Source organism: Lasiodiplodia theobromae (assembly GCF_012971845.1).
Source record: "Lasiodiplodia theobromae strain AM2As chromosome Unknown scaffold_50, whole genome shotgun sequence".
NCBI classification, from domain to species: Eukaryota; Fungi; Ascomycota; class Dothideomycetes; order Botryosphaeriales; family Botryosphaeriaceae; genus Lasiodiplodia; species Lasiodiplodia theobromae.
The window spans coordinates 234,745-260,352 of NW_023336531.1; the positions used below are offsets into that span (position 1 = coordinate 234,745).

General features: G+C 56.2%; 9 protein-coding genes across 9 annotated transcripts; 2 read left to right on the forward strand and 7 right to left on the reverse strand.

Moving 5' to 3' along the window:
* Positions 1-2,740: 2,740 nt before the first annotated feature.
* On the forward strand, positions 2,741-3,634 carry LTHEOB_11585 (uncharacterized protein; the record flags this gene model as incomplete). The annotated part of the gene is made up of 1 exon (XM_035508357.1): positions 2,741-3,634. One exon carries the CDS (start codon positions 2,741-2,743, stop codon positions 3,632-3,634), a length of 894 nt encoding a protein of 297 aa, XP_035365908.1.
* A 769-nt stretch (positions 3,635-4,403) lies between these two features.
* Positions 4,404-6,621, reverse strand: LTHEOB_11586 (Cytochrome P450; the record flags this gene model as incomplete). Its single annotated transcript, XM_035508358.1, has 8 exons — positions 4,404-4,454; positions 4,524-4,930; positions 4,988-5,154; positions 5,260-5,812; positions 5,881-5,965; positions 6,068-6,159; positions 6,226-6,262; positions 6,334-6,621. 8 exons carry the CDS (start codon positions 6,619-6,621, stop codon positions 4,404-4,406), a joined length of 1,680 nt encoding a protein of 559 aa, XP_035365909.1.
* Positions 6,622-8,372: 1,751 nt separating this feature from the next.
* Positions 8,373-9,785, reverse strand: LTHEOB_11587 (Rad51 family DNA repair protein; the record flags this gene model as incomplete). The annotated part of the gene is made up of 2 exons (XM_035508359.1): positions 8,373-9,623; positions 9,723-9,785. 2 exons carry the CDS (start codon positions 9,783-9,785, stop codon positions 8,373-8,375), a joined length of 1,314 nt encoding a protein of 437 aa, XP_035365910.1.
* Positions 9,786-9,970: 185 nt separating this feature from the next.
* Positions 9,971-10,328, forward strand: LTHEOB_11588 (uncharacterized protein; the record flags this gene model as incomplete). The annotated part of the gene is made up of 2 exons (XM_035508360.1): positions 9,971-10,173; positions 10,268-10,328. 2 exons carry the CDS (start codon positions 9,971-9,973, stop codon positions 10,326-10,328), a joined length of 264 nt encoding a protein of 87 aa, XP_035365911.1.
* Positions 10,329-10,816: 488 nt separating this feature from the next.
* Positions 10,817-11,982, reverse strand: LTHEOB_11589 (Bromodomain associated domain protein; the record flags this gene model as incomplete). The annotated part of the gene is made up of 2 exons (XM_035508361.1): positions 10,817-11,520; positions 11,688-11,982. The coding sequence occupies 2 exons, from the start codon at positions 11,980-11,982 to the stop codon at positions 10,817-10,819; spliced, it is 999 nt and encodes a 332-aa protein (XP_035365912.1).
* A 1,360-nt stretch (positions 11,983-13,342) lies between these two features.
* Positions 13,343-15,237, reverse strand: LTHEOB_11590 (Ap-3 adaptor complex subunit mu; the record flags this gene model as incomplete). The annotated part of the gene is made up of 3 exons (XM_035508363.1): positions 13,343-14,648; positions 14,703-15,122; positions 15,197-15,237. The coding sequence occupies 3 exons, from the start codon at positions 15,235-15,237 to the stop codon at positions 13,343-13,345; spliced, it is 1,767 nt and encodes a 588-aa protein (XP_035365913.1).
* A 1,468-nt stretch (positions 15,238-16,705) lies between these two features.
* LTHEOB_11591 (Phenylacetyl-ligase) lies at positions 16,706-19,275 on the reverse strand (the record flags this gene model as incomplete). The annotated part of the gene is made up of 6 exons (XM_035508364.1): positions 16,706-18,317; positions 18,381-18,462; positions 18,513-18,751; positions 18,815-19,117; positions 19,171-19,177; positions 19,233-19,275. The coding sequence occupies 6 exons, from the start codon at positions 19,273-19,275 to the stop codon at positions 16,706-16,708; spliced, it is 2,286 nt and encodes a 761-aa protein (XP_035365914.1).
* A 1,449-nt stretch (positions 19,276-20,724) lies between these two features.
* On the reverse strand, positions 20,725-22,774 carry LTHEOB_11592 (uncharacterized protein; the record flags this gene model as incomplete). The annotated part of the gene is made up of 4 exons (XM_035508365.1): positions 20,725-21,954; positions 22,013-22,305; positions 22,357-22,395; positions 22,444-22,774. The coding sequence occupies 4 exons, from the start codon at positions 22,772-22,774 to the stop codon at positions 20,725-20,727; spliced, it is 1,893 nt and encodes a 630-aa protein (XP_035365915.1).
* Positions 22,775-24,445: 1,671 nt separating this feature from the next.
* On the reverse strand, positions 24,446-25,546 carry LTHEOB_11593 (Ankyrin repeat domain-containing protein; the record flags this gene model as incomplete). Its single annotated transcript, XM_035508366.1, has 1 exon — positions 24,446-25,546. One exon carries the CDS (start codon positions 25,544-25,546, stop codon positions 24,446-24,448), a length of 1,101 nt encoding a protein of 366 aa, XP_035365916.1.
* Positions 25,547-25,608: the final 62 nt, after the last annotated feature.

Consider the following 25,608-nt stretch of genomic DNA (forward strand, 5'->3'; position numbering starts at 1 on the left):
GTACACCGGCTCGCACCAGAGGCCGTGAATATCTGCAATATGCTTTTCCTCATCATAATACTCGGACATGAAAAACAATATTCGACCTTCTTCTACCTCATCGACTGTGTTGTTCTCTGAGCATTTATGGGCTGGTGTTGCAGTGTCCAGGAGACTCAGAACGCTATGTTCAATCATCGAGTGATTCCAACGTAACCCATTGATATTTCCGTCGACGTAGGCATCCCAATCAGGGATACACCACTGTTTCCAAGTTTCTATTTCTCGGTCTGAAAATATATCTCGAAATTTTGGGCCCGTGATCCCATAGTCAGCAGTCCAGGCTGAATCATTGACCATGGTCGAGAACGTTCGGCAATTCTTCAGTTTCGCCTCGAATACTGGAACATCGGCGATCATTTTATCGAAAAGACCTAACGTTCGTGAGCCTAACAGATAGCAATGGCAATCTTCTTTTGGACTCTACCTTCTTCAGATGATGCGAATGATTCACCTACTGATCCAGTCTTCACCTCGTAAGGGGGTGTGAGGTTGTAATGAGAAATGGCCCGAAATTGGCCTCTACCCGAGGAACTTGATGTTGATCGGTTCAATCGGTTAGTTCCATACCCATTGCGGGTGAAATCAAATGTGTCGACGATATGATACTCCTGCTGACTAGTCATGGCTCTGTACTCCAGACTGAGAAGACCGGTCGAGAAAATTGTCAAAAGTCGCAGGAGTAGTGAACCACATATCCCAAGGCTAACGAGGAAATGACGACCTCTGATCGAACGGAAGAGTGAGCTTGCCGTTGATTCTGTCAAATAATTGAGAAGTAACCAGTCTTCGCCCTGTCCATTGTTCATGAGATACCACGGGGTAAGCTGTCGTGCTCGATACTCCGTTTGTCCCCAGAAAGTGGATATAATAGCCAAGACTATAATCAATGAGCCGATAGCACTTCCAAAGATTTCCAGACTCTACTAACGAGAGAGAGGACCGTATGTCCAGAAGTAACGTTTATCTTGCGAGACTGTGGCTAGTCCCTGGTTCTTTTCGGAAAGGCAGTACAGCACTTCCAAAGCGGTAATCATGCATCCAAACACCACTGCACCTCCGATAAAAAAGGACCGACTTAAGTAGAACGGGGTCCAACTCGGCTCAATAGGTGATGCGGATGTTTGCGAGGCCTCAGGCGTCTCCTTATCCTGTGTGCTCGCCGCAGCTTGTGAGACACCACCCACAGCGATTTCATGTTGAATCGGGTGCTCAAATCCGCCTGTCGTAGGTAGTAAAGTCAGGGTCGAAGCATGTAGAGCATGCTCGCCTTCTTCAGTGTTTTCATGAAGTTCAAGTGACTTCTCATTGTCTTGAATAGTCGAACAATCTCCAGTGGCTGCCGTTGTGTCATCTACCGTGTCTGACGAAATAGTTATGTCATTTCCATGCGGGTCGGTTAATTGCTTCAAATTGGAAGCAGCACTTTCCCTATCTCTATTCGGAGGAGTAGAGTCATGGTCTGGTGTCAGTTGAGCACCATTGTAATCGACGCTGGCCGCCTCGGGGTCGCCGGCGATGGTCGCTCCAAAGTGCTGGTCGCTCCAAAGTGCTGGTCGCCGAGATCGAAATCGGCCATGGATGGTGAGTTGTTCATGTTGGAACAAGAATTCGACGTGAGTAATTATTGGGAAGTAATTCTCGGAATTTTTTCTTTGGGTTCGGAGTACCTATTCAGGCGCCGCTGCAGCATGACAGCCTCTATCGGCATTTTTCAACTATATTTAGAGTTAGGAGCTAAGCCACCGAAGTGTCTAAAGAGCTAAGCCTTGTATCAAAGTAACGTTCTACATAAGGCTCAGCAAGTAGCACGGACTAGCGAAATAGGACTAGTGCCCGAAGCACTGTCGATCATAAACCAGTACTTTCTGCTCCGAGCGCTACACAAAAAGCCTTCTGTACTACTTTACCTTGATTTTGGCGTGGGTTGTCAGCAAATAAAATTACGTAGATCACTACGAAATGAGAGATTGCGGCGTTTGGCAGAAAACGAACTTTGCATGCTGACCGCATGGTGGCTATAAATATTTTCCAGTGTGACGCATACGAATAAGCATTCAAGATCCACTTGGCAGGAAGCATGCTGAATCTTTCTTTAAAGGTTACGGAAATTCCTTAAACTTCCCAAACGTCCTACTGCGCATGAACTCAAGTTAGTGAGCACTGCAAGCTGTCATAAGCAAACGTCGCATTGCTAAAGCGATAAGTTTACATCGGAGTGTTCACACGTGGGTGGACGATGCGAGGTTTCCATATATGACTGGTCCGGTGTTCGGCATACGCAATGCTTACTTCCACAAATAGCCGTGGCGGCGTACGACCGAGCATCGCCAATGCAGCAGTTGCTGAATCTGGGCTAGCGCTAATTGGAATTTTTTGTGCATTCTGCAAGACGAGTAATCGGGAAAGTAGTCTCGATTTAGAACATAATCTACGTCTGCCCCCGTTACGTTTCACGAAGCATGCAATTTGTGTTTGAGGCGGAGCCAAGTCTTGGTATGACGCTAATTACATGGCGTTTCTGGTCCTTCACACGCACCCTCTTTTGCCTTTCACCTCCCCCGAGCATCGAAAGCTGGCTCTGGAACTACACGAAGCCGACCACTAGCTAAGCCGTACCTTGGTGACCTACTCAACCCCACACGAGGGAATCAGAAGAAACTTCAGCAAAACATTCAACTCTACAGGAACAATCGGTCTAATGACGGAAACACAGCAACCCATGCTCGATCCCGGCCACACTTCCACACATGAGAGAGCATCCTCTGCACTACGGCGCATATTCAAGAAGCATGATTTCTGGACTATTTCCAACACCCTGGCGTTTATCTATGTCCTCGCATCCATTGCCTTCCCCATTGCTCTGTTCATCCCCATCTCAGGACAGATCAAAGGAATCTACGATACCTGTAGTCCCGATGGTGATTTCGATCGGAATGCTCCTGATCTCAATCCACTCTATGATTACTACACGTACGAGGCTGGCTTTTACTACACAAGCTTTGTCCATCTCTTCTCCATTCCTAGCCTTGTCACCATCACCATCGCCTTTGGAAGGTACAGCTTTGCACAGGCAAAATGGATCGATCTTATTTGGGACATCGGCGTCGGGCGAATCGGCCAAGTTATCCTGGTGTCCATCTCATCTCGCGTCATCACACGGTCCATGCTATACGCAATGGAAACCCACCCAATCCCGCATCATCTATTCGTTGGTATATCATTCCAGAATCAGGCGTCTGCGAATGCTCTTTGGAGCTTTCTCACTGTCACTCCTAAGCATCATCTCTGGAAAGTTTGGAAAGGACGCCTCCTTGTCATCGCGCTCATCATCATCTATCTCATCGCATTTCCGACCATTACAAGCGCAATGACCGGTTACATCACCACGTTCACTACCAAAATCAAGATTGACGACATATCTGTTGATATTTCCAGCCCAAACCTCGGTACAATATTGTTCACGATCGGGAATTGCAGTGTGTTTGGCAGGAACGGTACCTGTCACCTCGTAGAGTATGAATTGACTAAAATTGCCGAAACTGGAGAAGTATACGGTTCAGATACTGTTCGCGCACTTGAATTAGGTAAGTAGAAACTCCCAATATGGTTTCCTGATACTTACCCGGCCCCAATTATAGCATACAGTTGCCAGAATAATTTCGACTTCTCCACCAGTTGCGGAATTTCCCGAATCAATTACACAAATTACACTATCGATCCACTTGACTCGTTGAATTTATCACGCTACAGCGAGCTCACGTGGTACTACAATGGGACAATCTACGACATGGACGATGTTTCACAGAATGGTCAATGTGTACCAGGAAATGAATATAGTTGGGGATTCTCCTATCAGTTGCTCTTTCTGTTTTCCCTCTTGAACCTTTTCTGGGCCATTTCCGTATGGTCTTTGTGGCTCATGGCGAAGGGCGAGTACGGTGTCGAGACTAGTTACGGTTTGTATCGGGCGGCCGTCGACCTCACTACTATCGTCATAGATACGCTTGACAGGCCAGATGATCTTGTTGATGAAATGTCGAATTCAGAAATTGAGGAAGGACTCAAACAGAATTACGCCGGTCTTGTCAGACCTGATGGCAATAGTATTCAGTTCAGCCCCAAAGACTCCAGAGAAAAGTACAGGGAGAAACGCTCGTTTAGGGGGCGAGGGATTTGGTCAGTACTGCGGAAACGCAGGCCGGAGGGAAGAGATATAGAATTTACGACTGTACAAGGGGAAAATACTTGAGAAATGGTATTCTGAGTAGGTAACAATCCTATCAGTACGCAACACCGTCCTCACCTTGCCCTTACCCATTCTATGTCAAATATGTTTTCGTGACTCTTTTTCATTGAACGTCCTACGCCTCAATCTTCCTGAACAAGAGCTCCCTCGTAGGAACAGGGAAGCACTACGCACACCACCATGGTCAGCAATCCGCATCACCAGCACAAGACAAAGAACACAGAGCAAGACTCACAAAATTCCCATACTCCCAATTCCGCCACCTCCTCCCCTCCCACTCCCTCTCCGCCTCCACGCATTCTCCCTCCTTCACCTCCGGCATCTTGACATCCCACTCCAACAGCACCGCCGCGACGACCATCTTAATCTCGTTCGCAGCGAAGAACCTCCCCGGGCACGCGTGCCGCCCCCAGCCAAAGTTCAGCGCGTCCTCGCTGACGGTGGCGAACTGGTGGGCGGAAGGGTCGGCGCCGGCGGCGGTGCGCAGGCGGTAGAAGCGCAGCGGGTCGAAGCGCGCGGCGTCGGGGAAGACGGTCGGGTCGAGCGAGACGGCCATGCTCGGGACTTCGATGACGGTGTTGGCCGGGATGATTTGGCCGGTTGAGAGGGCGAAGGGCTTGAGGACTTTGCGTTGGAAGTTTGCTGTGGAGGCGGGTGTGAGTTGCGGGGCGGATTGAGGAGGGAGGGGGGAAGGCTTACCGAATTGGAGCGGGTAGAGGCGGAAGGTCTCTTTCATGAAGGAGTCCAGCTTCAGCATCTCTTGTAGTGCCTGGAACGTCATTACGCCGTCGTGGCGCGCGAGGACGCTGGCGATTTCTTCGCGCAGCTCGGCCGTGAACTCGGGCATGGCGGCCAGGTTGAATAGACTGCTAAACGTCAGCTTCGCCATGCACACTCCCTCAAACTCCACCGCCACCCCCGCTCCAGCCATCCGCGAAGGGGAAGAAAAAAAAATCCAAGGACCAACTCACACATTCGTCGCCACCACCGTCGTCGAATGAATCGCCGCAAACACGAACCCCATATACGCCCGGACGACCTTCCACTCGGCATCCAACCCAAACCTGCCCGCCGCATCCATCGTCCACTGCAACATATCCTCCGGCCTCTCCTGCTTCTCCCCTCCCTTCTTCTCCCCCTCCTGCCCCTCCCCCCCTTCCTTCTGCTCCTTCTCCCTCTCCCGCCTTTCCCGAATGACCTTCCCCATAAACCCCTCCACCCTCCTCACAAACCCATCCAGCTCCCTCACCTCCTTCAGCCAGGGCGCGACGACCCTCCTACACCACGAAGGAACTCTACTCGCGGCCGCCATGGCGCGCATGACGCTGGCGGCGTACTGGACGGACACGTCGAGGTACTGCTGGTCGAGGCAGAGCGGGCTGCCGACGCCGATGGCGCCGGTGGCGGCGGCGACGATGTGGAGGAGGGCGGCGTTGGCGTTGACGGGGGTCCACGAACTGGTGGAAGGGAGGGCGGTGTGGACGGCGGTGGTGATGGTGGTTGAGATGCGAGGGTTGAGGCGGCCTGGGTTGGGTTAGTCGGGGTGGTGGTAGGGAGGGGAGGAGGGGAATAGAGGATTGGGGGGGACACACGGAGGCCCGGGGTGAGGAGGGTTTTCATGACGTGGCCGTGGAGGGGCTCGTGGGTGTTGAGCTTGGTGTATCTGCTTTCGAGGGTCTGTGGGGATGGCGGTTAGCTGGACTGAGGCCAAGAAGGAACGGTGGGAATGCAAGCCGTGTCGATGAAGGTGAGGGGGGAAAAGGTGCGGGCTCAACTCACCTCATCGGCCGCACACTGATTGCAGACCACATCGTCCGGCAGCTTCCTCAGCTCGTCGAGAAACTTTGGCGCAATGACAATCGTCCTGGACTCTTCCACCCCGCCATCGAAATTAGCAGGAGGCTCACAACAGCCCTGTACCGGCAGCAAGTACTTACGTCTCACAGTCGTGATCTGATACACGCCGTCCTTGAACTACAGCCGCAAAAGGCAACCCCTCAGCACACGAACCAAACAACCAACAAAACAATCAAGAGCACGCAAACCTTCTTATACCCATCCAAATAAATCTGCTTGGCCCCGGTCACGAACCTCTCCCTCCGCGTCTTCTCGTCTCCCCACTCCTCCCCGATGACCGGGAAGGCGGCGAGCGGATCCCTCCTCAAGAAGACGGCGGCGACGGCGGCGGCGGCGATGCTGACCAAGAGCGCGGAGGTGGAGCTGAAGAGCAGGAGCCGGACGTTGCCGACGACGAGGATCGGCATTTCGACGTGTAGGTCCCGGCTGAGCAGAAGAGGGTCGTGGAAGAAGGAGGAGGTGTTGAGTGACGCCATGTTTTTTTATTTGTGGATGGATCGGGTCAGGTGAGGGTGAGGGTGGCGGCCTTGTGCGATGGCGATGTGTGTGTGTAGTCCGGGTGATGGTCGGAGGCCGGAGCGTAGGTAGCGAGTCGCCAGAAAAGGTAATTCGACCAGTGTGCGGAGACGGCCAAAAAAGACGAAGAAGAGGAAGGAACCTGAAGGCCGCAAGCCCCGCGCGCGCGAAATTGAGGACGTAATGGGAGGTCGTGTGAGGGGAAATCCGTCTTACCCGGCCACGGTCAACATGGGGTTTTAGCTGTGCCGCAGGTAGGGTTTGTGCGGAGAAGGCCGTAAATGGTTTATTGAGTCCGACTCGAGCCTTGTTTCAGTCAAGAATTGGACGGCCCGACTTCCTTTTTTCCAATTTCTGAGCAATACAAACCGAAGCCTCCTGATCAGAAAAGAGAACGAGAGCGATTCCGGAACTCCGTCGCGCGAAAGACGTGAGGAAGCAAGCAGCGCTTGTCAGCAGGGGCCAGGCAGACTGAGCAGAAAGGAAGCTGAAGTGCCGAGTGATCGCTCTTTTTAAGATTGTCGAGCGATGGGGGGCACACCGACGGTGGTCCTATTAAAGTTTCGCGGGTAAAACGGGATCCGATCGTTGTATATGTACGTGGGCTCGGGCCAGCCAACCTACAGCCTTGCGGGATGGGTGGGGAGCTGAGAAAGTCCGAGAGCAAGGTTCATGACATCCCCGTTCCCCGCAACATGTACTTACGTCGCCAAAACGACCACAAAGCCTGTTTCTCTAGCTCCAACCCTGATCTTATTTCCGAGCGGGCGGGGGCCTGCCCTCCATCGTTGTCTCAGAAACGGTCCGCCGAGCAGACGTTGCAGGCTACTTGTCACAAAGCGTGGAACGGCGTGGTGCTGGCGTACCGGTAGCCCGCCAAGTTCCCAGATGCCGCGCGCCAATGGGAATGCTGGACCACGACGTATGCCAATAAGGAGACGCTGATAGCTTTGCCTCTCATTGCCTTCTTTGGAGTGGCCCGTGGTTCAGCCGAGTGATCGGCATATTGTGAAGATCGAATGCTAGTCAAGGTCACGCAATCACGGCTCGGAGATGGGCAAGAGCTGCGGCGGTCTCCAGATGATTATTTCAGCATGCCCAGACAGGTACTCAGCAAATGTGGAGAAAAATCTAGAACAAATTGTGGCCAGACCGAATCCGAAGTCGTGTCGTGAGTCGGGAGCAATATCGGGTAATGAACGTTGCCGGCCCGGCTTGGCCAATGCGGGCATGCAGACAACCATAATGTCGTACAGGTAGATGCGTCGAAGCCATGTGGAGAAAGCAGATTGTTGCACGAATCTGCACTGAAAGCATGTGCTGCCCGAGTCCACCAATGGTAGAGCAGAGCTACATTGCTGTTAGCGAAGCCAAACCCGGGAAAATAGAAAAGCAACGCCACGCTTCATGTATACCAACGCTAGTGCCAGATCCTGTTCGTTGTCATGCGGACCCGAGTGAAAAGTGACCTTCTCCATCAGTGTCGATATTCCACTGCTGCATCCACCCTTGCCGCTGGTCCTGTCAAACCTGCACAGACAACAGACCCGAGCAAGGTCTAGACCAGCGCCCACATTATTACAGCCTCCTGTCCATATCGCCGCTCACTCGTATCCTCTGCCACATGCGTCAGCGGCAGCGGGCCGAGCCTTATCTTCCCATCCATCCATCCAAGCCAACCACCACAAACCTCCTCCCCTTCAGCAACCACTCAAATCTCCACCACACCCTCCTCTCCCTCTCCCCCATCCTCCTCCCCTTCCACAACCACCCCATCCCCTCTCACATAGAACCCCCACCTGCCCCTACCTTCCATTGCCCCCAACCCCTCCCACAAACCCCTCGGCCACGCCTCCGCCCCCCACCCATCAACCCAAACCCCAAACCTGCCCTCCTCCACCACGCTTTGCCGCTGCCCTCTCTCCGCCCTCGCCTCCGCCACGCTCATCGCCGGCGCAAAGCCCCTCACACGCACCCTCTCGACGCCGAGGTGCAGCAACCCGCCGGCGGCGGCGGCGTGCCACGACGCAGGGAGCAGGGGGCGAAGAGCAGGGTGATGTCGGTGGCGCTCGGAGGACGACGAGGACGACGAAGCTGAGGAGGCGAACGGAGACGCCGACGCAACGCTCGTCGTAACGACAACACATCCAAACCGTGCGCTTAACCCGCGCAGTTCCCGTGCCAGCGCGGCGTAGGCCTCGCTCGTCGTCGTCGAGCTTCTGCCGCTCTTGCCACTCTCACCACCGCTCATGTCGCCACTGCTGATAAGAACCCTCGCATCATCCTCCACCGCCCTCAACGGCCAGAAAAACGCGCTAACGCTGTCCACAAAAACAGCCCGCAGCGGCCGACACGCCGACCCGTGTAGCAGCCCCTCGCCCTTCGCGAACAGGTACGCCGGCAGCGCGCGCAGGGCGGCGAGGAGCGCGGCGTGCGACTGCGGCTGCAGGACGTGCACGTGGGCGAGGGAGGCGGTGATGAGGGCGTCGATGGCAGCGGAATCGAGTTTCTTCTTCTGGGCGCTGCTGCGGCGCAAGACGTGGCTCCTCGCGACGGCAGCCAAGCGCGCAGCGCAGAAGCGATTGTCCGCGTCGACGACGACGACGGCGCCGGCGTGGCCCGAGGAGGAGGACGATAGTGGGATGCCGTCGTAGGTGCGCGGCAGGATGGCGTGCGTGATGAGGAGGTAGAGGAGCTGGGTTTTGCCGGCGCCCGGGTTGGCCGAGGTGAGTTCGATGATGGGGGGTGGCTTTGGGGCACCGGTAGTAGCAGTTCGAGGCCTCTGGGGTTGTCCGGGCGGTGGGGAGCCAGGGTCATGCTGCTGGCGTGCGACTGGTTGTTGCTGTTGTTGTTGTTGTTGTTGTTGCTCGAACAGGCGTAGCAGGCGGTCTAGCGGGCGGATGCCGAATGGCCCTTCTTCGCTCAGCTCTGGTTGCGCGGACAGGCTTACGGAGCGGAGGACCTAGCGTAGCGCGTCAGTATTTCATTGCCTTGTGTTGTGTGCTGTGAAAAAAAGAGAGACTCGTCGTCAAGGCGTGCGTGATATATCAGACGTACTTACCTCGTCCAGCCGGGCCTCCTCAACCTCACCCAACAACCTCCGGCCCAAAGCCTCCGCGCCCATCTCAGCGCTGCCGGTCGATAAAATCCCGCCGAAAAGAAGAGACCCCTTCGCCAGAAACCCGGCTTCCCGCTCTCAGTCGCCGCCCGTCGCGCAGGGTGGCATATCTCTCTCCGCGGTCTCCGAAAATCCGTGTCCTCTTTTCTCCTCTCTTTCCCCCACACACACCTCAATCACCCCCACAAACGATGGTACAACCCGTCGAAGCCTTCCCACCCGAGGAACTGGCCGCGCGCGTGCAGTTCAATGCGCAGGGCAAGCGCGTCAAGCCGCCGGTCGACCTGGAGCAGTGCAAGCTGCTGGAGATGGTGCAGTACGCGTGCGACGTCGAGAACAGGAACGACCCGCGCGCCCGTATAACGTGCCGGCCCTTAGTACGGCTATTCCGGAGGTGCGTGTGAATTCTTTTCCCCTCCGTTTCAGAGCTGAAACCAGGGTATCGAGTTTGGATGAGCTGACGTTTTGTTTGTGTTGCGGGAGAAAAGGTGCGCGAACGGGTTGACGGTCGAGACGACGGCGTGGGAGGATCTCGAGCACAGGCTGTGACGTCTTTCGTACAACCAACCCCATTAATTTATCCACGCCCGCAACAGCCTTCGAGCGAGATGGCTGTGAAAGTATGGGATTGGCAGGGATAAGCCAACTGTAAAGATCTACGAGCTTCTCAACCATCACACGTGGAGGCTATTGCCCCGTTCAGGCAAGCGTGACCTGTGACAGCAAACAAAGGAATAATTTTGCATATCCATCAAGCGTGCTGCGCAACCCCCCCTTCGCATGTAGCCTTGATTTCCATACCATCGCAACCCCATCCGTGGTATCTTCGTCCCCTCCATTTAATGCAGCCACGAACTCTCCTATCCCGAGAAGATGATGGACCATACGCCACCTGACATGCGCCATCCCGACGGGGAAAAAAAACCAAACCCCGAAAACGCCACGCTAAAAATGCTTATCCTCCGCAGTTTCGCTTGAATTTACTTTCCTTTTCCTCAAGGTTCAACGCTTCCTCGGCTTCTTGCTGATTCCGATACTCACGACCATGCCGTCGACTGTGCTCCCTTCCTCCAGTACTTCTTGTCGTAGTTCACCAGCAACCCCGTATCCACGACGAAGTCGTTAACCTTGTCGCCACCCTGCTCGTCTTCGACCCCGCCCATGATGACGTCTCCGCGCTTCATCTCGTCCTCGCGTATGACATCACGCATCGCATCCTCCCACATCTGCCTGCTCGCCGGCGGCGACTTCCTCTTGCCAGCATCGCCCGCTCCACCACCATCCTTCGCCCCCACTCGTTTCCGCGTCGATCCCGTCCGATTCGCCGCCATGAGCTTCCGCAGCGCCTGCTCGGCCAAAATGCCCTCTTGCGTCGCGCGCTCGCGAATCTTGCGCGGGTCCGTCTCGCGCGAGCTGAAGACGGGCGTGGCCTGCCACGTGTGCTTGCTGGGAAACGCGGGGAGGTGGGCGGGGATGTATGCGCGGGCGCGCTTCTCTTCCGCGCCCGACAGCTCCGCGCCGAGCACGGCCTCGAGGCGCGGCGGCGGGTCCTCCGCGGGCGGCGGGTCGGGCACGGGCGGGAGCGCGAGAGCGGGGGGCAGGGGGAGTGCGAGTTGTGGTTCGAGGTCCGACGCAGTGTAGCCCGTGTGCGCGAGGGCGCGCGCGAAGTCGGGGGCTGTGGGAGTCGTGCGGCGGGCGTTCTCCATCGAGGCGCGCACGTCGGAGAGGAAGTGGAGCATGACTGTAAGGCGGCGAGAAGAAAGGAGAGGAGAATGCGTAAGCCCGACGAGTTCTTCAGCGGAGAGGGGATTTCCATGACAGCCAGAACATCACTCCAAAGCGTCACCACCGCTACCAACTCACTTCCCCCGTCCTCCATTGTTGGGGAGACACGGAAATAACACGTACATTCGTCAACCTGAGCACGAAATGCCTCCAGCGCGGTCGGCTTTGCGCTCTCGAAGCCCACAGCCGTCAGGCTGATTGACACAGCGCGCAAGACCTGGGCCTGGAAGAAGGCCTCGTCCTGTGGCGCGGCGATGGCCGGGTCCTCGCGCCAGGCCTGCTTGTGCCGGATGCCGTGGCGCACGATGCGACGGCGCTTCGAGAAGGAGTGTTGCTGGTCATCGTCGATCGGACGCTTGGTGCCGGCGGCATAGTTCTGCGTTGAGGAAGCATCGGGGTAGCGCAGTCCGGGCATCATTGCGCTGCGTTTCGCGTCTGTCGCGCGGCAGAGTGAGAAAAAGGGCGTCGAGCGATTGAGGATTGAGTGCGTGCGTGCGGTCGGAGGTTCGTGGTATGGCGGGGATGAACGCGAATTGGATCGTTTTTCGTCGCGCTTATGTGACGCGCATGGTGGTGTGTGGTGAGGCAGAAGAGCTGCAGGTTGGCGGCGGCGGGCGCGCAGCTTGGGCCACCCATTCATTCTTCGCGGTCAATGGATCCTTGCCAACCCATTCGGCAGCCGGCGATACTTGTGGCCGGTGGGAAGGGAACCTGCGACCTTGACGAACCCCAGCTTCGTCGCGCGTCACACCACCCGCAAACCACCGAAACCCAACGCCCGCTCTCCGCAACTCTCCACTCCCCGCCGCCAAAATGGTCAAGCCCATCACTGGAGTACGTCGAACCTGCATTTCCGAGGCCTACCGGCTCGGTCCCTTCAGCCGCGCGCCCGCAATTGGAACTAACCCGCAATCTGCAAACAGATGCTCCGCAGAGGCCTTGTCCTCGACCTCTCCGTCGCCCTCGGTGCGTAGAATCACCCTCCAGATATCTATCCAGCCTTCGCCAAGCTCCGCGTCATTCCTAAACGTGCCCCCACGTTCGAATCGCAATCCCGCAAACAGAGCTCGCATGAACCAGCCCGAAAGAAAGCCAATGGAACTTTTGCTAACGCACAGCTCTCTTACGTTATCAGGCCTCGGCACCGCTGTCGGCTACACTTGGTGGTACGGCTACCACGTCCCGTCGGTCCGTCACCGCGACAACTTCTACACCAAGCTCGAGGACGAGCGCGCCAAGGCCATCGGCCAATAAGCCAATTCGCCCCTCGTCGTCGATTCCGTGTATGATCGCGCGCGCGCTCCACAATCTTCCGGTGGGAAGCTGGGAGAAGTCAAAGAAGGGGAATTGGGGGAATGGTCTGGCAACCTTTTTTGTAGAATAATGGACCAATCAAGATGATGGAGATTCCCGATTGCGTCAGCAGTCCGTAGAGAGAAAACCCAGTGTACCATCCCGATTTTTATCTGTAACGCATCTCCGGTGAGAAGAAGGCGTTATTGGCTTTGCCCGGAGGCTTCCATCTCAGACCATTGATGGTTGCGTTGTACCACCCTAGGATCACGCGTCTTTCCTTTCGGCCGGAGGTAGCGGATCCCGAGACCTCATCCAATGCACGCAACCACATACTGGGATAGAAGGGAAGCTACCTCGAGTATGATATTAACGAGAAAAAATGTATTTCATTTCATTCAATTGTAGGTTCAATGCCTCATCGTACAGCCTTCTTTTGAACCTCGGTTTGCATCGTAGGAATCGAGGCTCACGCAACAACCCCATCAACACCTCACCTCAACCCCATCTCTGCTCACAGTCAGATACTTGACGCCCTTATACGGCGTGACCCCCGCGCCCAGCCCCCTCGACTTCCTCTGGTCCAAGTTCAAGCTCTCCACCTTGACGCCGCTGGCCAACCACCCCTTGACCTGGAAGCTCAGCGCCGCGCTACTCGGCATGAGCAGCCTATTCGCCTGCCTTCTCTTCTCCGCGCGGGCATCCGTATCCGCAGAGGTAGCCCCATTCGCCTTCTCCACCAGCGACGCAGACTGATACCCTCCCCCACCCCCTCCTCCTCCCGCACCACTCCCCGCCGCCTCCCCATCATCATAATCATACTTCCCCGTCCCCAACAACGCTCCGTCTCCCCCACCCTCCCCATCCTCATCATCCCCCTCCACCGCCCCCACAACCGCCCCGCGCAGCGTCGCAACAGCCCCCATCCCCAGCTGCAGCAGGGCGGCGACGTCTTTCGAGCTGACGCGCCACTCGAGCGCCGCGTCGCCGGGCGCGTACTGCGCCTCGCCGCGCGAAGGGCGCAGGTCCGCCAGGTTGCGCACGCCGGCGGGCAGCGGCACGCGGACGAGCACGTCGGACAGCAGCGGCGCGGCGGACGTGCCGCTGTGGGCGCCGCCGCCGATGCCGCCGCCGAGACTGAAGCCCGATCCGGTGCGGCCACCGATTCCAGGGCCGGGGCGGCCGGGGCCGATGCCGCCGGAGGAGATGGAGGTAGAGGATGACGATGAGGCGGTGGAGCGGAAGCGCGGGGAGAGGGAGAGGCGGACCTCGAAGTCTGCGGCGGCGGGGCCCAGGCCTGTTTTGACCTCGACGTTGGCGGGGATGTTGAGGCTGGGACGATTGGCGCTGCCTTTCAGGTTGTGCGCCGAGAGAAGGTAGTCCGGCCCCAGCAGGTCGACCTCGTAGCCGGCCAGCACGAAGCGGCCGTCGGGCGGCACGAAGCTGAGCTCGCCGGGGCGCTCGCGCCAGCGTGCCAGCCGCACGCACGGGTGGAAGACGGGCAGCTGCACCACGTTGCCGACGCCGCCGGGCGCTTCCAAACGCAAAATCAGGTCCGGTATCCCGCTGACCTTGGACGTGAAGGCGATGCTGCCGTTGGCGAAGGCGGAGATGGGCCGGCCGGAGGGTGCGAGCGTGACGGAGAGGGTTTCGACGACGTCGACGTAGAGCTCGTTCGAGGTGTGGCGTACGTTGGCGCGGCGCCAGGGGACGGGGGATGCGGTCGGGCTGCTGCCTGGGGGTGTGAGAGTGGGTTTGAGGGAGGGGCGGGCGCCGAGGGCGGGGGAGGAGCTGCGAGATGGTTGTGTTAGCGATGGCGTGTAGCTAGGGTGGGAGGACGCGTACGAAGGCAGGCCCATGTTTCCAAGCAGGTTTTTCATGACGCTTGGGGCTTCGACGACGTCGCGCAGGGCGTTGCCCTCGGTGTTGGCGACGATGCCGGCATCGCACATCTCGCCCAGCAGCTGGGCGACGACATCGTAGTGCGCCTCGATCTTAGTCGCCAGCAGCGGCGACCCCAGGAAGTCTTCTATCGCATCGGCAACGCGGTGGAGGAATTCTATCACGAGCAGAGGCTCCGTGTCAACGCTGGACGGCGCGAGGAAGAGCAGGCGGTCTTGGATGATCGAGTGTACGAGCGTCGGTGGATTCGTGGCGGGCAGGTAAACGAGCGAGGGCCGCGGCGCTGGATGGGCGAGGTAGAGTGGTAGTAGGAGCTGGGCTGACGGCGGGCGCGCACAGTAGACGTGCTCGAGGATCAGGTTGCTGGGGATTCGCAGTAGAGGTGAGCGCGACGGTCGACGAGGCGGCGGGGCCGTGGTGGTTGTGGATCGACGTACTTGTGCTCATCGAAGATGTACAAAGCCTCGACTTGGCTCATGGCGGGCAGCGGCGTGAACGAGCGCAACCCATCCGTCGGACGAGAAGAGGTAGGAGGGTTGCTGAACGCAAGGTGTGCTTTGAGAGATGTCGCGCCGGCGTTGGGAGCTTCGCCGATGATGTCGCCGCGCTGGACCCTCCATGTGCATGACTCGCATGCATCACACTTCGTGCCTGTTTCACCAACTCTCAGCAACGAATCGCATCCATCTTACTTCCAACTTTATTTATCGCGGCTTGCCCAGTCCGCGTGCAAGGTACTTTGCTGACCTGTCTAACAGTAGTTCGCCGGATCTCTGTCAGAATTGAACGCATCCACCCCGCACCAGTCACACCGCAGAGTCTGGTTAGAATCAGGACAATGATGCAGCGAACATGACCTTGGCGACTCGGCGAGAATCCCTTGACCAGGTTTAGCATTGGCGGCTCCATAGAAGCCATGATTCCTCTTCAGCTGACGCCTCGCCTCCACGCAATTATGCACCATGCATCAGTCAGCCATGCTGATCAGCTGCTTATGCCAGCTTCATCTGCGAATTCGGCAAAAGCGTCATCAACAGCCAACTTCAAATATCATTTCCGGATTAAGTAGGTGCTACTTGGGAACATGCTAAACCGGTTGAATGGCCATCCATGTACAGCCTGGGAGCGCAGTTTCGCTCTCCGGCACCAAAATCCATCAAACCCGTAATCACCGAAGCAGGAATGTAAGAAGGCCTCCTATGAATAGATTTCAATATCTCTGCCAAAATTTAGAACACAACCTCTTGCCGTTTACTGCGTCGTATTTGAAATGTGTCTGGAAGCTCAAGACCTGTTCACGCCAATCGTTTTCCTACAGTAAAGAATCATTGCTCAGATGGAATAGCAAGCCACTGCAACGTTGCGGATGAAATCGCACTTCCACCCCAAGAGTAAATATTCCTTTTGAATCCGTCCGCTGAAATATCCGAAATCCTGGTTCCGAATCGGGGATTGGTGTTGGTACTGCCAAGATCGAACGAGCTAAAACCGACAAGCACCTTCGGTGGCCGAGAAAATTTGCCCTTTGGAAATTTGCAATTCTCATCCCAGGACGCGTTCTTGGTGTTCTCAGCCACGGCCACACAGTACCCAATGGCGCAGTGCGAGCCATTCTCGATTGCGATCCAGGATATAGAGGCCTGTATCAGAGCTGAATTGGCAGACCCGACGTTCATCGTAAACCCATTCTCATCAACATGCGTAGCTGAAACTTCGACGCGTTTACCATCTTGAATACTCAGATCTAGTCCAGATATCCATGTCAAGACCTGAGGAGTTTTGAAGAAGGGTTTGGCGAACTTCACACTTCTCTGAACTGAGCCGTGAGCGTGAAAAACACCCCCTTGGATTCCTAGCGCATCTGGGCATATACCGACCCATGAGAACTCGCCGCTGCCAACCAATTAGTTTCTTAATAGCTCACTTGAAGGAAAAGCCTCGACCACTTACCCGTAGAATAAGGAGTTCGACCATTGATCGACGCCGATGCTGAATTCCTTATTGGTTACGAAGTCTATGCTGGCTGAGAAGCGCATATTCGCTCCATGCCAAGTGTCCATTTTCCGAAACCCCGCCAGTATCAGTGGCATTTGTCTGTCTGGAAACGGGTTTTCGTACTGGATGATTGACGGAGTGCGTGGCATCAAAGAATGACAGTCGTGGACTTTGTAGGTGTCCCACACGCCGCTCGGAATCACCTCTCTGTCCAGATATTCCTCCACGCCATCCAAAGCTTCAATGCTTCCCGAGATACGATGTTCCACGTTGCTCCAGATGGGGGCGATCCGCGTGAAACCAAGATCCAAGCCTCCGTCTGGCGAAGTTTGGCCCCAGAAGCCGTGCAAGTAGCCACCCTCCAGGATAGGGTCGAAGTGGACCATCTGCAGCCCCTCAAATGCGGCACCGTCGCGGGTAGAAGACTGCTGTATGGGCTCTTTCCAGTCCGACGACTGTCCAACGAGCGTAGATCCTCGATTTGTCGAGAGACGCAAGGCGGTGATACGGACTCGGTTCGCATCGATGGAGTCTGATTGCCCGGTCTCGACAGAACATCCCACAATCTTCTCGTTTGCCTCGATTTTGAGCCTCAGCCGGATCAGCCTGCCTCGCGGGTCGATTTTTCCAAACGTCGTCACTAGGCCGTTGGTGTATCGGAGCCTGAGAGTACAAACAACGCCTCTCCAGACGTTCACGCTGACCTCGGCGAGGACCCAGTCAGGCTTGAGGTAGTCCAGACTGCAGAAAACTTTCCCGGGTCCCTCAGCGCCACGAGGGACGTCCATCCGGGTCTGCTTTCCCAGGCCTGGATTCTCTGCCCTGAGCTTCTCTACCTTTGCCTTTTCTGCCGGAAGGAGCTCGCCTCTTACATCACTACACAGAGGGCCATACGCCTCCTGCTCTTCCTCGTCCAAGTCCAGGTCAGGCACCGGCTCCACGCGCGGTATATACTCGCCAAAGATCAACGGGTCCTCAAACGGCTCCTCCCGCTCCTCCACCGTCGCGATCTCCGGATTCTTCTTTACCTCCTCCACCTCCTTCAGGATCTTGATCATCTGCCGCATGCATTCCCGCTTGGCCCTGGTGGTGCCGGTCCAGGAATTTGCAAACCTCGGCTTTCCGCCAGAGGCCGCGGGCTCGAAGCGCATCGAACCGGCCTTGACCGCCGCTATGTGCGCCGACAGCTGCCGGTCGATGTTCTTGTACTCGACGAAGGCGTCCAGGAGCATGTTGGCGTACAGCGCGCAGTGGTCGTATCGGACGCAGACCGGGCTGTGGGCGCCGCCTGGAGTGTGGAAGCTACTGAGGCTATCGAAGCGCGTGAGGATGGCGTAGATGCGCTCGGGCTGGTCGGCGGCCAGCTCGGGGAACTTGGCCGCTGCGTTGCGGAGCGAGTGGAGGGCGGTTGGCTGGTCGTCGTCCAGGACGATGGATCGGCCGCCGGGTTTGTAGAGCGTCACGGTGATCTTGGAATGTTCGGTTAGAGTACGAATGGCGGATTCGACTGCGCCAGCGATGGGCCGGAACTTTCCCTGGCGGAAGCTTAGAACGGCATCGAGACTGGTGGTGTACGAGGCATTAGTTAATGGCGGGCTCTCTCAATTGGCTTTCACGAAGACCGACCTGGCCATGACTTCGGCTCTTTTTTTCTTATTGGGGATTTGCGCGGAAACAATCGCACTCAGCTGCCCACCCTCGATGAATCCTTCCTACATGTCAGCCTCGGATTCCCAAAAGCGCAGCACTACCTCGAACCTGATATGAAACAGTCTCCAAACTTTTCATGGAAGTCGGGTATGCTTAGGAGAGCTTGAGGGATGGAGAAGGCAGAAGCAGGCCGGTCTTGGCGCGTAACTACCTTGACACCAAGGTAGTAGTTGAGATCCGCTTCGAGAAATGGGCGAACGTCAAAGGGAAGGCCGAGATCGGAGCCTTGTTGGCTTGCGTTGAGTATAGGGACGGCGCTGGAGATTTTCATCTCTGCGATGACCTCGCTGGGGCGAAGGGCTCGTCAGAAGCGGCGGAGGAGTCTGGATGTGAGGGAAGAGATGGCGTACCTCAAGCTATCAACGAAGCGAGACGTAAATGTCCTAACGGGGGTCTTGCGATCCCTAACGGTGACAGGTCGAGGGCCAGCGTCATCCGCTGCCCCACCGGAGTCAGACTGCATGCGGTTCCATTGCGTAGAGGTTGGTGTTGCGCTGGTGAAGCCGCTTGCCTCAGAAATGCTAGTATTTCCATCCACCTGTGCGTTTTGCCAACGGGCATCGAAGAGGTGCGAGGCTGAAGGGACATCTGCGTGTAGCCGCTCGATGAATACAGCGTCTTCGGCTAGGATCTCCTGGGTGAATGAGTTGAATCTTCACCGTGTAAGTACAACGTCCTGGTTGGCAATAGAAATGGAGCAGCAGACCCTTGACCTATAATTTGAGGAATGTCAGTCTGAAGACAGTTTAGCATTGTGGAAGAGCTCACCCAGTTGCATTGCATCATAGTAGGGGGCTGTTCGATTCCCCATGGCGTCGGTGGTTTTTGATGGCGAAGATGAGGCCAACTGGATTGAGAGCCCGTGAAAACGCACCTATTTCTTAAAGAGAATGCACCCTCAGCTTCTTTACCCTTGCAGGCGCTAGTTGCCTGAGACAAGCGAGGAGCCGGGGCTATTGACCAGTCACCGATGTGCAACGCACGACTCCATAGTGCCAGCGTGACGCTGGCAGCCGAAGCGCCGGCTGCGCCGCTCTGGGGCCTAATTTCTGCGCCTCCGCTCATAGCCGTGCTCAACATTGGAGCCAGTGCTGATCAAGTGATTCACGCAACGCAGGCGTTCTGGTCCCGCAACAGCGAGCTATCGAAAATATTTCGGCATGCAAGTTTGTACAGCAGCTGAAGTGAAACACGTCTTGGAGCTGTAAAGGCCGATCACGGGTGTCCCGCCCCCACCGGATGGCTGGTGTCGGAAAAGTGCCCCACCTATAGCGGGGCGGCTCTTGCCAACCTATGATTCGGCAGTCAAAGACTGAGAGCATCATCAAACCACAGTGCCGGGACCTTGGGTCACAACGGCGGTGGAAGCCTTGTGCAAGGGCAGCATCACTGTCGATCTATTCTGCACATTCCTAACATGAGTTTTCTCTCAATTCTTATCGCGACCACAGTCGCTCTATGTGGTCTTGATTTTCGTATAGTGCACATCGATCGCGCATTCCACCATTATCAAACAAAGGCTCTGTTATTTGATATTGAACAGTGAATTAGCACACTATTACACCTTCTAAATGATCTGTAAATTCGTTATTTAACTACAGCGGCGTGACTAGAAAAGGAGTAGATTGCGTGGTCGTGTTTCAAATGGAGTAAATGTGCCAGGGTAAATACTTGACGTTGGGGAAAAAGCAATATACATGACAATAGATCAAGGTAATGAATGAGGTCTAGATTCCGTACTATATTCACTATTGTTCTATTGAAGTCAAGATTGAATGTAGGGCTTACCTCTGCTCATAAATCGAAAATCACAGAACAGCATATGCAGGAGGCCTTTAAACCTGCTGCATATCAAGTGCAGCTGCAACAGCGGCATGGTGTATCTTCTGACCTCCAATGCTAGCCTATTCTGCCGCGGGGAAGGCTGCACGAGACTATCCTCCCGCATTGCCCCATCATTCCGATTGATGTCCGATGCCGCTACATACAGCTTCAAACCTGTCTCTTATCTTTGCAGCTGTAGCTATCATGGTCTCTTTTGTTGTTCGACTGGTTTACTTTGGTCATAATCATCATTCTCGTGCTTGTTAACTACGTCTATTCCGTATTCCGGAGTAGACGGATTCCTCAGGACCATGTCCAGCAAGACGCAAGGAGAAGAATCCGAGAAACAGCCACTTCCACAAATCCTGCGAAACACCCCAGCCACCACGCCCCCCCCCCCTCCCCCTTCCGTACCCAACGACCTTTTGCACCCCCATCAACAAACCACCGACCCCTGCCACCGCCTCCCGCGAAACCTATCACCCAGCAACAACCGATGCCACTTCGCCCAAAACGCATCCGTCCCGGGGAAATCCCTCACCAACTCCGCCGCGCGCTCGATCTCGCCTATCCGCGCCTCCCGCAGCAACTCCACAACCCGGTCCTCGAACCACCCCACCATCTCGTCTTCTTTCGCGCTCGTCCCGCGCAGTTTCTCGCTCGCCGCCGCCAACCCCTCCGCCAGCGTCCACCCCACGACCAGCGCCCACATGTGCGCCTCGACACTCAGGGCACCGCTGAACACCCCACCCCTCGCCCCTCCCCCTCCTCCCTGTCCCCCTCCTCCTCCGGGGGAAGGACCTGATGAAGGCCCAGTCACAACCCCTACTCCCCCCTCCAACACCCGCCGCAGCCGCCTCAGCATCGCGCTGTGCCCCTTCGTCCCGGTGAAGATCTCGCTCAGCTCCGCCCAGACGTATGCGTTCGCGGCGTTTAGCAGGACGGCTTGCGCCCAGGTGGTGGCGTCCTCTTCATCCCCCTCCTCCTCCCCGTCCCCGCCCCCACCATCATCCTCGGCGCCGTCGCCATCGTCGCCATCGTCGTCGACAGCACACAACACCAGCAACCTATACGTAGCATCGTCCAGCACGGCGGCAACCGCCTCGCGCGTCGGCCCGTCGGCGTGCACGATGGGGGCCCAGGTAGTCGTCGACGCGAGGGAGACGAGGGTGAGGGCGGCGAAGATGCGGGAGAGTTCGGACGTCCCGGACGACGAGGGCGAGGACGGGGACGGGGACAGGGACGACGGGAGGAGGGCGGTTGTGCGGGCGTGGATGGCGGCAAGGAAGGCGCGGAAGTGCGGGGGGAAGGGGGAGGGGGGAGGGGGCGAGGAGGAAGCGGAGGAAGGAGGGGAGGAGGAGGAGGAGGGTGAGGATGAATTTGATGATGGGGGTGAGGGGAAGGCGGTGCCGGCGGCGGGGCTCTTTGATGCAGAGGAGCGGGAGGGGAGAGTGGTGGTGGTGGGAGAAGAGTCGTCCCAGGGCGGGGGCAGCGGAGGCACGATTGTGGGGCGCAGCTGGTGTGCGGCGCAGATGTGGAACTCGCCCCAGATGAGGCCTCGGCGGGTGATGCGGTCGAAGGAGTCGATTCCGCCGCGCAGGCGGATGAGCTCGAGGGCGCCGTGGAGGTGGGAGAGGGCGAGGGCGGGGTCGTCGGTGTACATGGCCTGGATCCGAGAGCGTCAGTGATCACTCAGTTACCTAAGATCAGGAGCATGAGCGCACCTCGCTGCCGCCTGCGCAGATGATGGCAAAGACGTAGGCTCCGGATATTTCGGATGGCTTCGTCTTTGCTGAGGGAAGTCTCTCTCTGATAGACCTCAAGAGCTCTTGTTTCGCTCTCAGATGGTTTGCTCTCCGTTCTGGGGGAGGGTCAGGGTTGAAGGTGATGTGCAGGCGAGAGAATCCAGAGAGAAACGACAGGAGGCAGGTTTCGTCTGAGCAGATCATGTCCCATTGTGTGTTACTGCGTCTTGCAGTCACTGGCTGTCCCGGGTCCTGGCCCCGAAGCCATCTGTCTTTTGCGTCCAGTTAGCGCGACTGCAGCAAGCGATATCAGCTGAGCATACCGTCGACGAGTGGTATGCAACCCGGGTATTCGGCGAAGTCTGGTTGTGGTTTTAGCGGGTGGTCCCGATTGATGGCGCGCTACTTACACTCTACGACTAGCTCATGCACCCCGGGGATGGTTTTCACGGGTAGCGAGTCGAATGGATCGACACTTGCAAAGCTCGCATCCTGCAATGGACTTGATATACGTTTGGTGACCTCCAAGGCCTGACGTCTTTTAGCTTCGTGTGAAGCATGCATAATGTGAGCGCGAATCCTGCGTTTCTCCGATTGGCTCTTCTTTGTCGTGACATCTACAAACAGTAGAGCTGAGGGCGACTCTTCTCGAGATGCAAATGTCGGCGGCGCCCCCCGGGTGAACAAGGCATCGTGCCGGTCGAAAATGATCAGTGGGTCAGAGGGATCTGTGGGAGACATGATTGTGTTGTTGCGGCTTACAAACAAGTAAGCGCCAGGGTTTTAACTATTTTCTAGAAGTCCAGGGTTTGTGGCGAAGTCGAGTCGAATGCAGCGTGGGGGCGGAAAGTAAGCTGCTGACGTGCAGCCAATCCATGTCATCCGCTTCCTGAAAGGCAGGAGGCGGGGCCAGCCGGATCTTGTACCCGCACTGAGCTGCTGCCTGTGCGCTACCCAGGGCCGTTTGTGGACAACGTTTAGGGCTCGTCCCTGGATTTACACGAGGCCAAGACCCGCCTAAACGATTAGCCTGCCGTTGGGCATTCGGCATCGCCCGCTATACGCGTTTTCCTCGCCAGCTATAAGTACTAGCGTTAAGCGGCCCTTTACGAATACTTCGCGCTAGAGTATAACGAGTGCCTACTCCACATATAGCCTTGCTACCGGCTCCTCTACTCCAGATACTCTTATGAAAATTTCCTTACCGCCTGTGTCGTCTTCTGCGCCCAATCCCTTCACTACGTCGCCGTCCGTACCACTACGCCTACGAGGAGGCGCCTGCAATCTAGAACCTGTCATCTTTCAACATGCCAGCACGTCGTACAACGCTACTGAGCTGGCTGCCGCCCTGTGTTTACACCGCCAATGGCACCTCTCTACTCGAGTTGTTCGACCACACGCTTACCGCGCTATGCAGTTCTTAAGCTCCACACCCGATAGCGGGACCAGGCACGGCAGGGGAAACTTTCCTCGTGCAGGTGTTCTTCGGATGGTTGGGGCTGCCGGTCCTGTGAGCTTTGTTGATGCTGTCCTTTTTCCGTGTCGTTTACGTCAATATTTTGTGCCGTCATTATCCAGCATGCGGCACATTCCGTCAACTGTTTCAATGATAGCTGGTTCAATTTACTCGAAAGGTATAGATTTCCACCTCTCATACGTGTAGACGCACAGCACGTTGCACAAACTGAAACCGTTGCTTTTTCGCGGCTTATCGAAATTATAAGCATCGTAAAACAGGTTTCGGAGACGCCTCCCCCGCCTTATCTGTGCGGCTGAATTTGTCCAAACCACGAGAACCGCGATCACGCTGCAGCATCTTTGCATGCGGACGACCAAATGTGAAAGGCTGAGCTGATTTGAGTTGTGCCGGAACTCAATCAACCCGATATTTGGGTGGCCTCGTTCCCGGTCCTTCGGATCATTGAACGCGACGCCTACTTTCAATCCCGGCATGAAGCTAATCTACAATCGAGAAAATGTCTCGCCCTAAGCTAGGTTCCCGTGCGGCTCAAACGATCGAGTCGGTAGAACAAGGGGTGTGTTCAACCAGCAGATCATCCGATCTCTCTCCAAGTATGTCACCCCACTCACCCGCGAGCCACACCACACAAGTCATTTCAGCCTCGTACTGAAGCCTCCTCTCTACCTGTAATCACAAGAAGCCGCAACAATATGAAATCACAGAAAAATAGTGCAGTTCAATACCTGACGAAAGCGCTCGAGACTACTCGAGATGCGGACACCTATATACATTTCAGAAATGAAAACATAATGAAAACCTCACATGCTGGGGGTTTCTGATGCAGATGATGAGCTTCCTCGGGACCAGACCTTCGGGTTTCTTCTGCGTCGACCATTCGTCGTCATAGGGCCCGGGCCTACGCCTTACATAGAGGCGTAGTACCCGTGATCCTACCACAAAGGGAACGATTCCCAAAAACTATTTTCATTCTCATCGTCCTTCCAGGCATTTTCCGACTCCTCTTCCGCTCCTACGTGCGTGCTCGGCGACCCAGCATCAGCAGCTTTCGGCTTCTTAGCTACCACGTCCTCATTACCGCTTCCGATTTCAGCCTGGGATGCGGAACGCTTCGCGGCTTTCTCAGCCGAAGGATCAGCCCCATTCTGAAGTAGTATCTGAACCACCTTCTCGTGTTTCACGGACGAGGCAGCATTGAGAGCATTGTCGTAAGCTCCGCCCCGAGCGTTGACGTCGGCGCCCTTGTCGAGGAGCATCTGGACTATCTTCTCAGAACCTTCGTATGAAGCAGCCTGGAGAGCATTACCGAAGCAACCTCCCTGAGCGTTGACGTTGGCGCCCTTGTCGAGGAGTATCTGAACCACCTTATTGCGACTGAACCATGAAGCAGCCTGGAGACTATTACCGAAGTAACCTCCCTGAGCGTTGACGTCGGCGCCCTTGTCGAGAAGCATCTGGACTATCTTCTCGGAACCGTTGATTGAAGCAGCCTGGAGACTATTGCCGTACCTTCCGCCCTGAGCGTTGACGTTGGCGCCCTTGTCGAGAAGCATCTGGACTATCTTCTCAGAACCTTCGTATGAAGCAGCCTGGAGAGCATTACCGAAGCAACCTCCTTGAGCGTTGACGTTGGCGCCCTTGTCGAGGAGTATCTGGACTATCTTCTCGGAACCGTTGTATGAAGTAGCCTGGAGAATATTACCGAAGTAACCGTCCGGAGCGTTAACGTCGGCGCCCCTGTTGAGGAGTGTCTGAACTATATTCTCGTGACCGTTTCGTGAAGCTTGATGAAGGGCATTGTAGTTCTCTCCACCCTGGTTGACGTCGGCGCCCCTATCGAGAAGCATCTGAACTATCTTCTCGTGACCTCTTTTTGAAGCAACCCAGAGAGGGTAGTTACTCCGCATGTTGACGTTAGCGCCCTTATCGAGGAGCATCTGAACCACCTTTTCGTAGCCAAACTGTGAAGCAACGCAGAGACTGCTAAGGCCTTCGACCTTGCTGTTGACGTTGGCGCCCTTATCGAGGAGCATCTGAACCACCTTTTCGCGGCCAAAATGTGAAGCAACGCAGAGACTGCTACTGCCTTCGACCT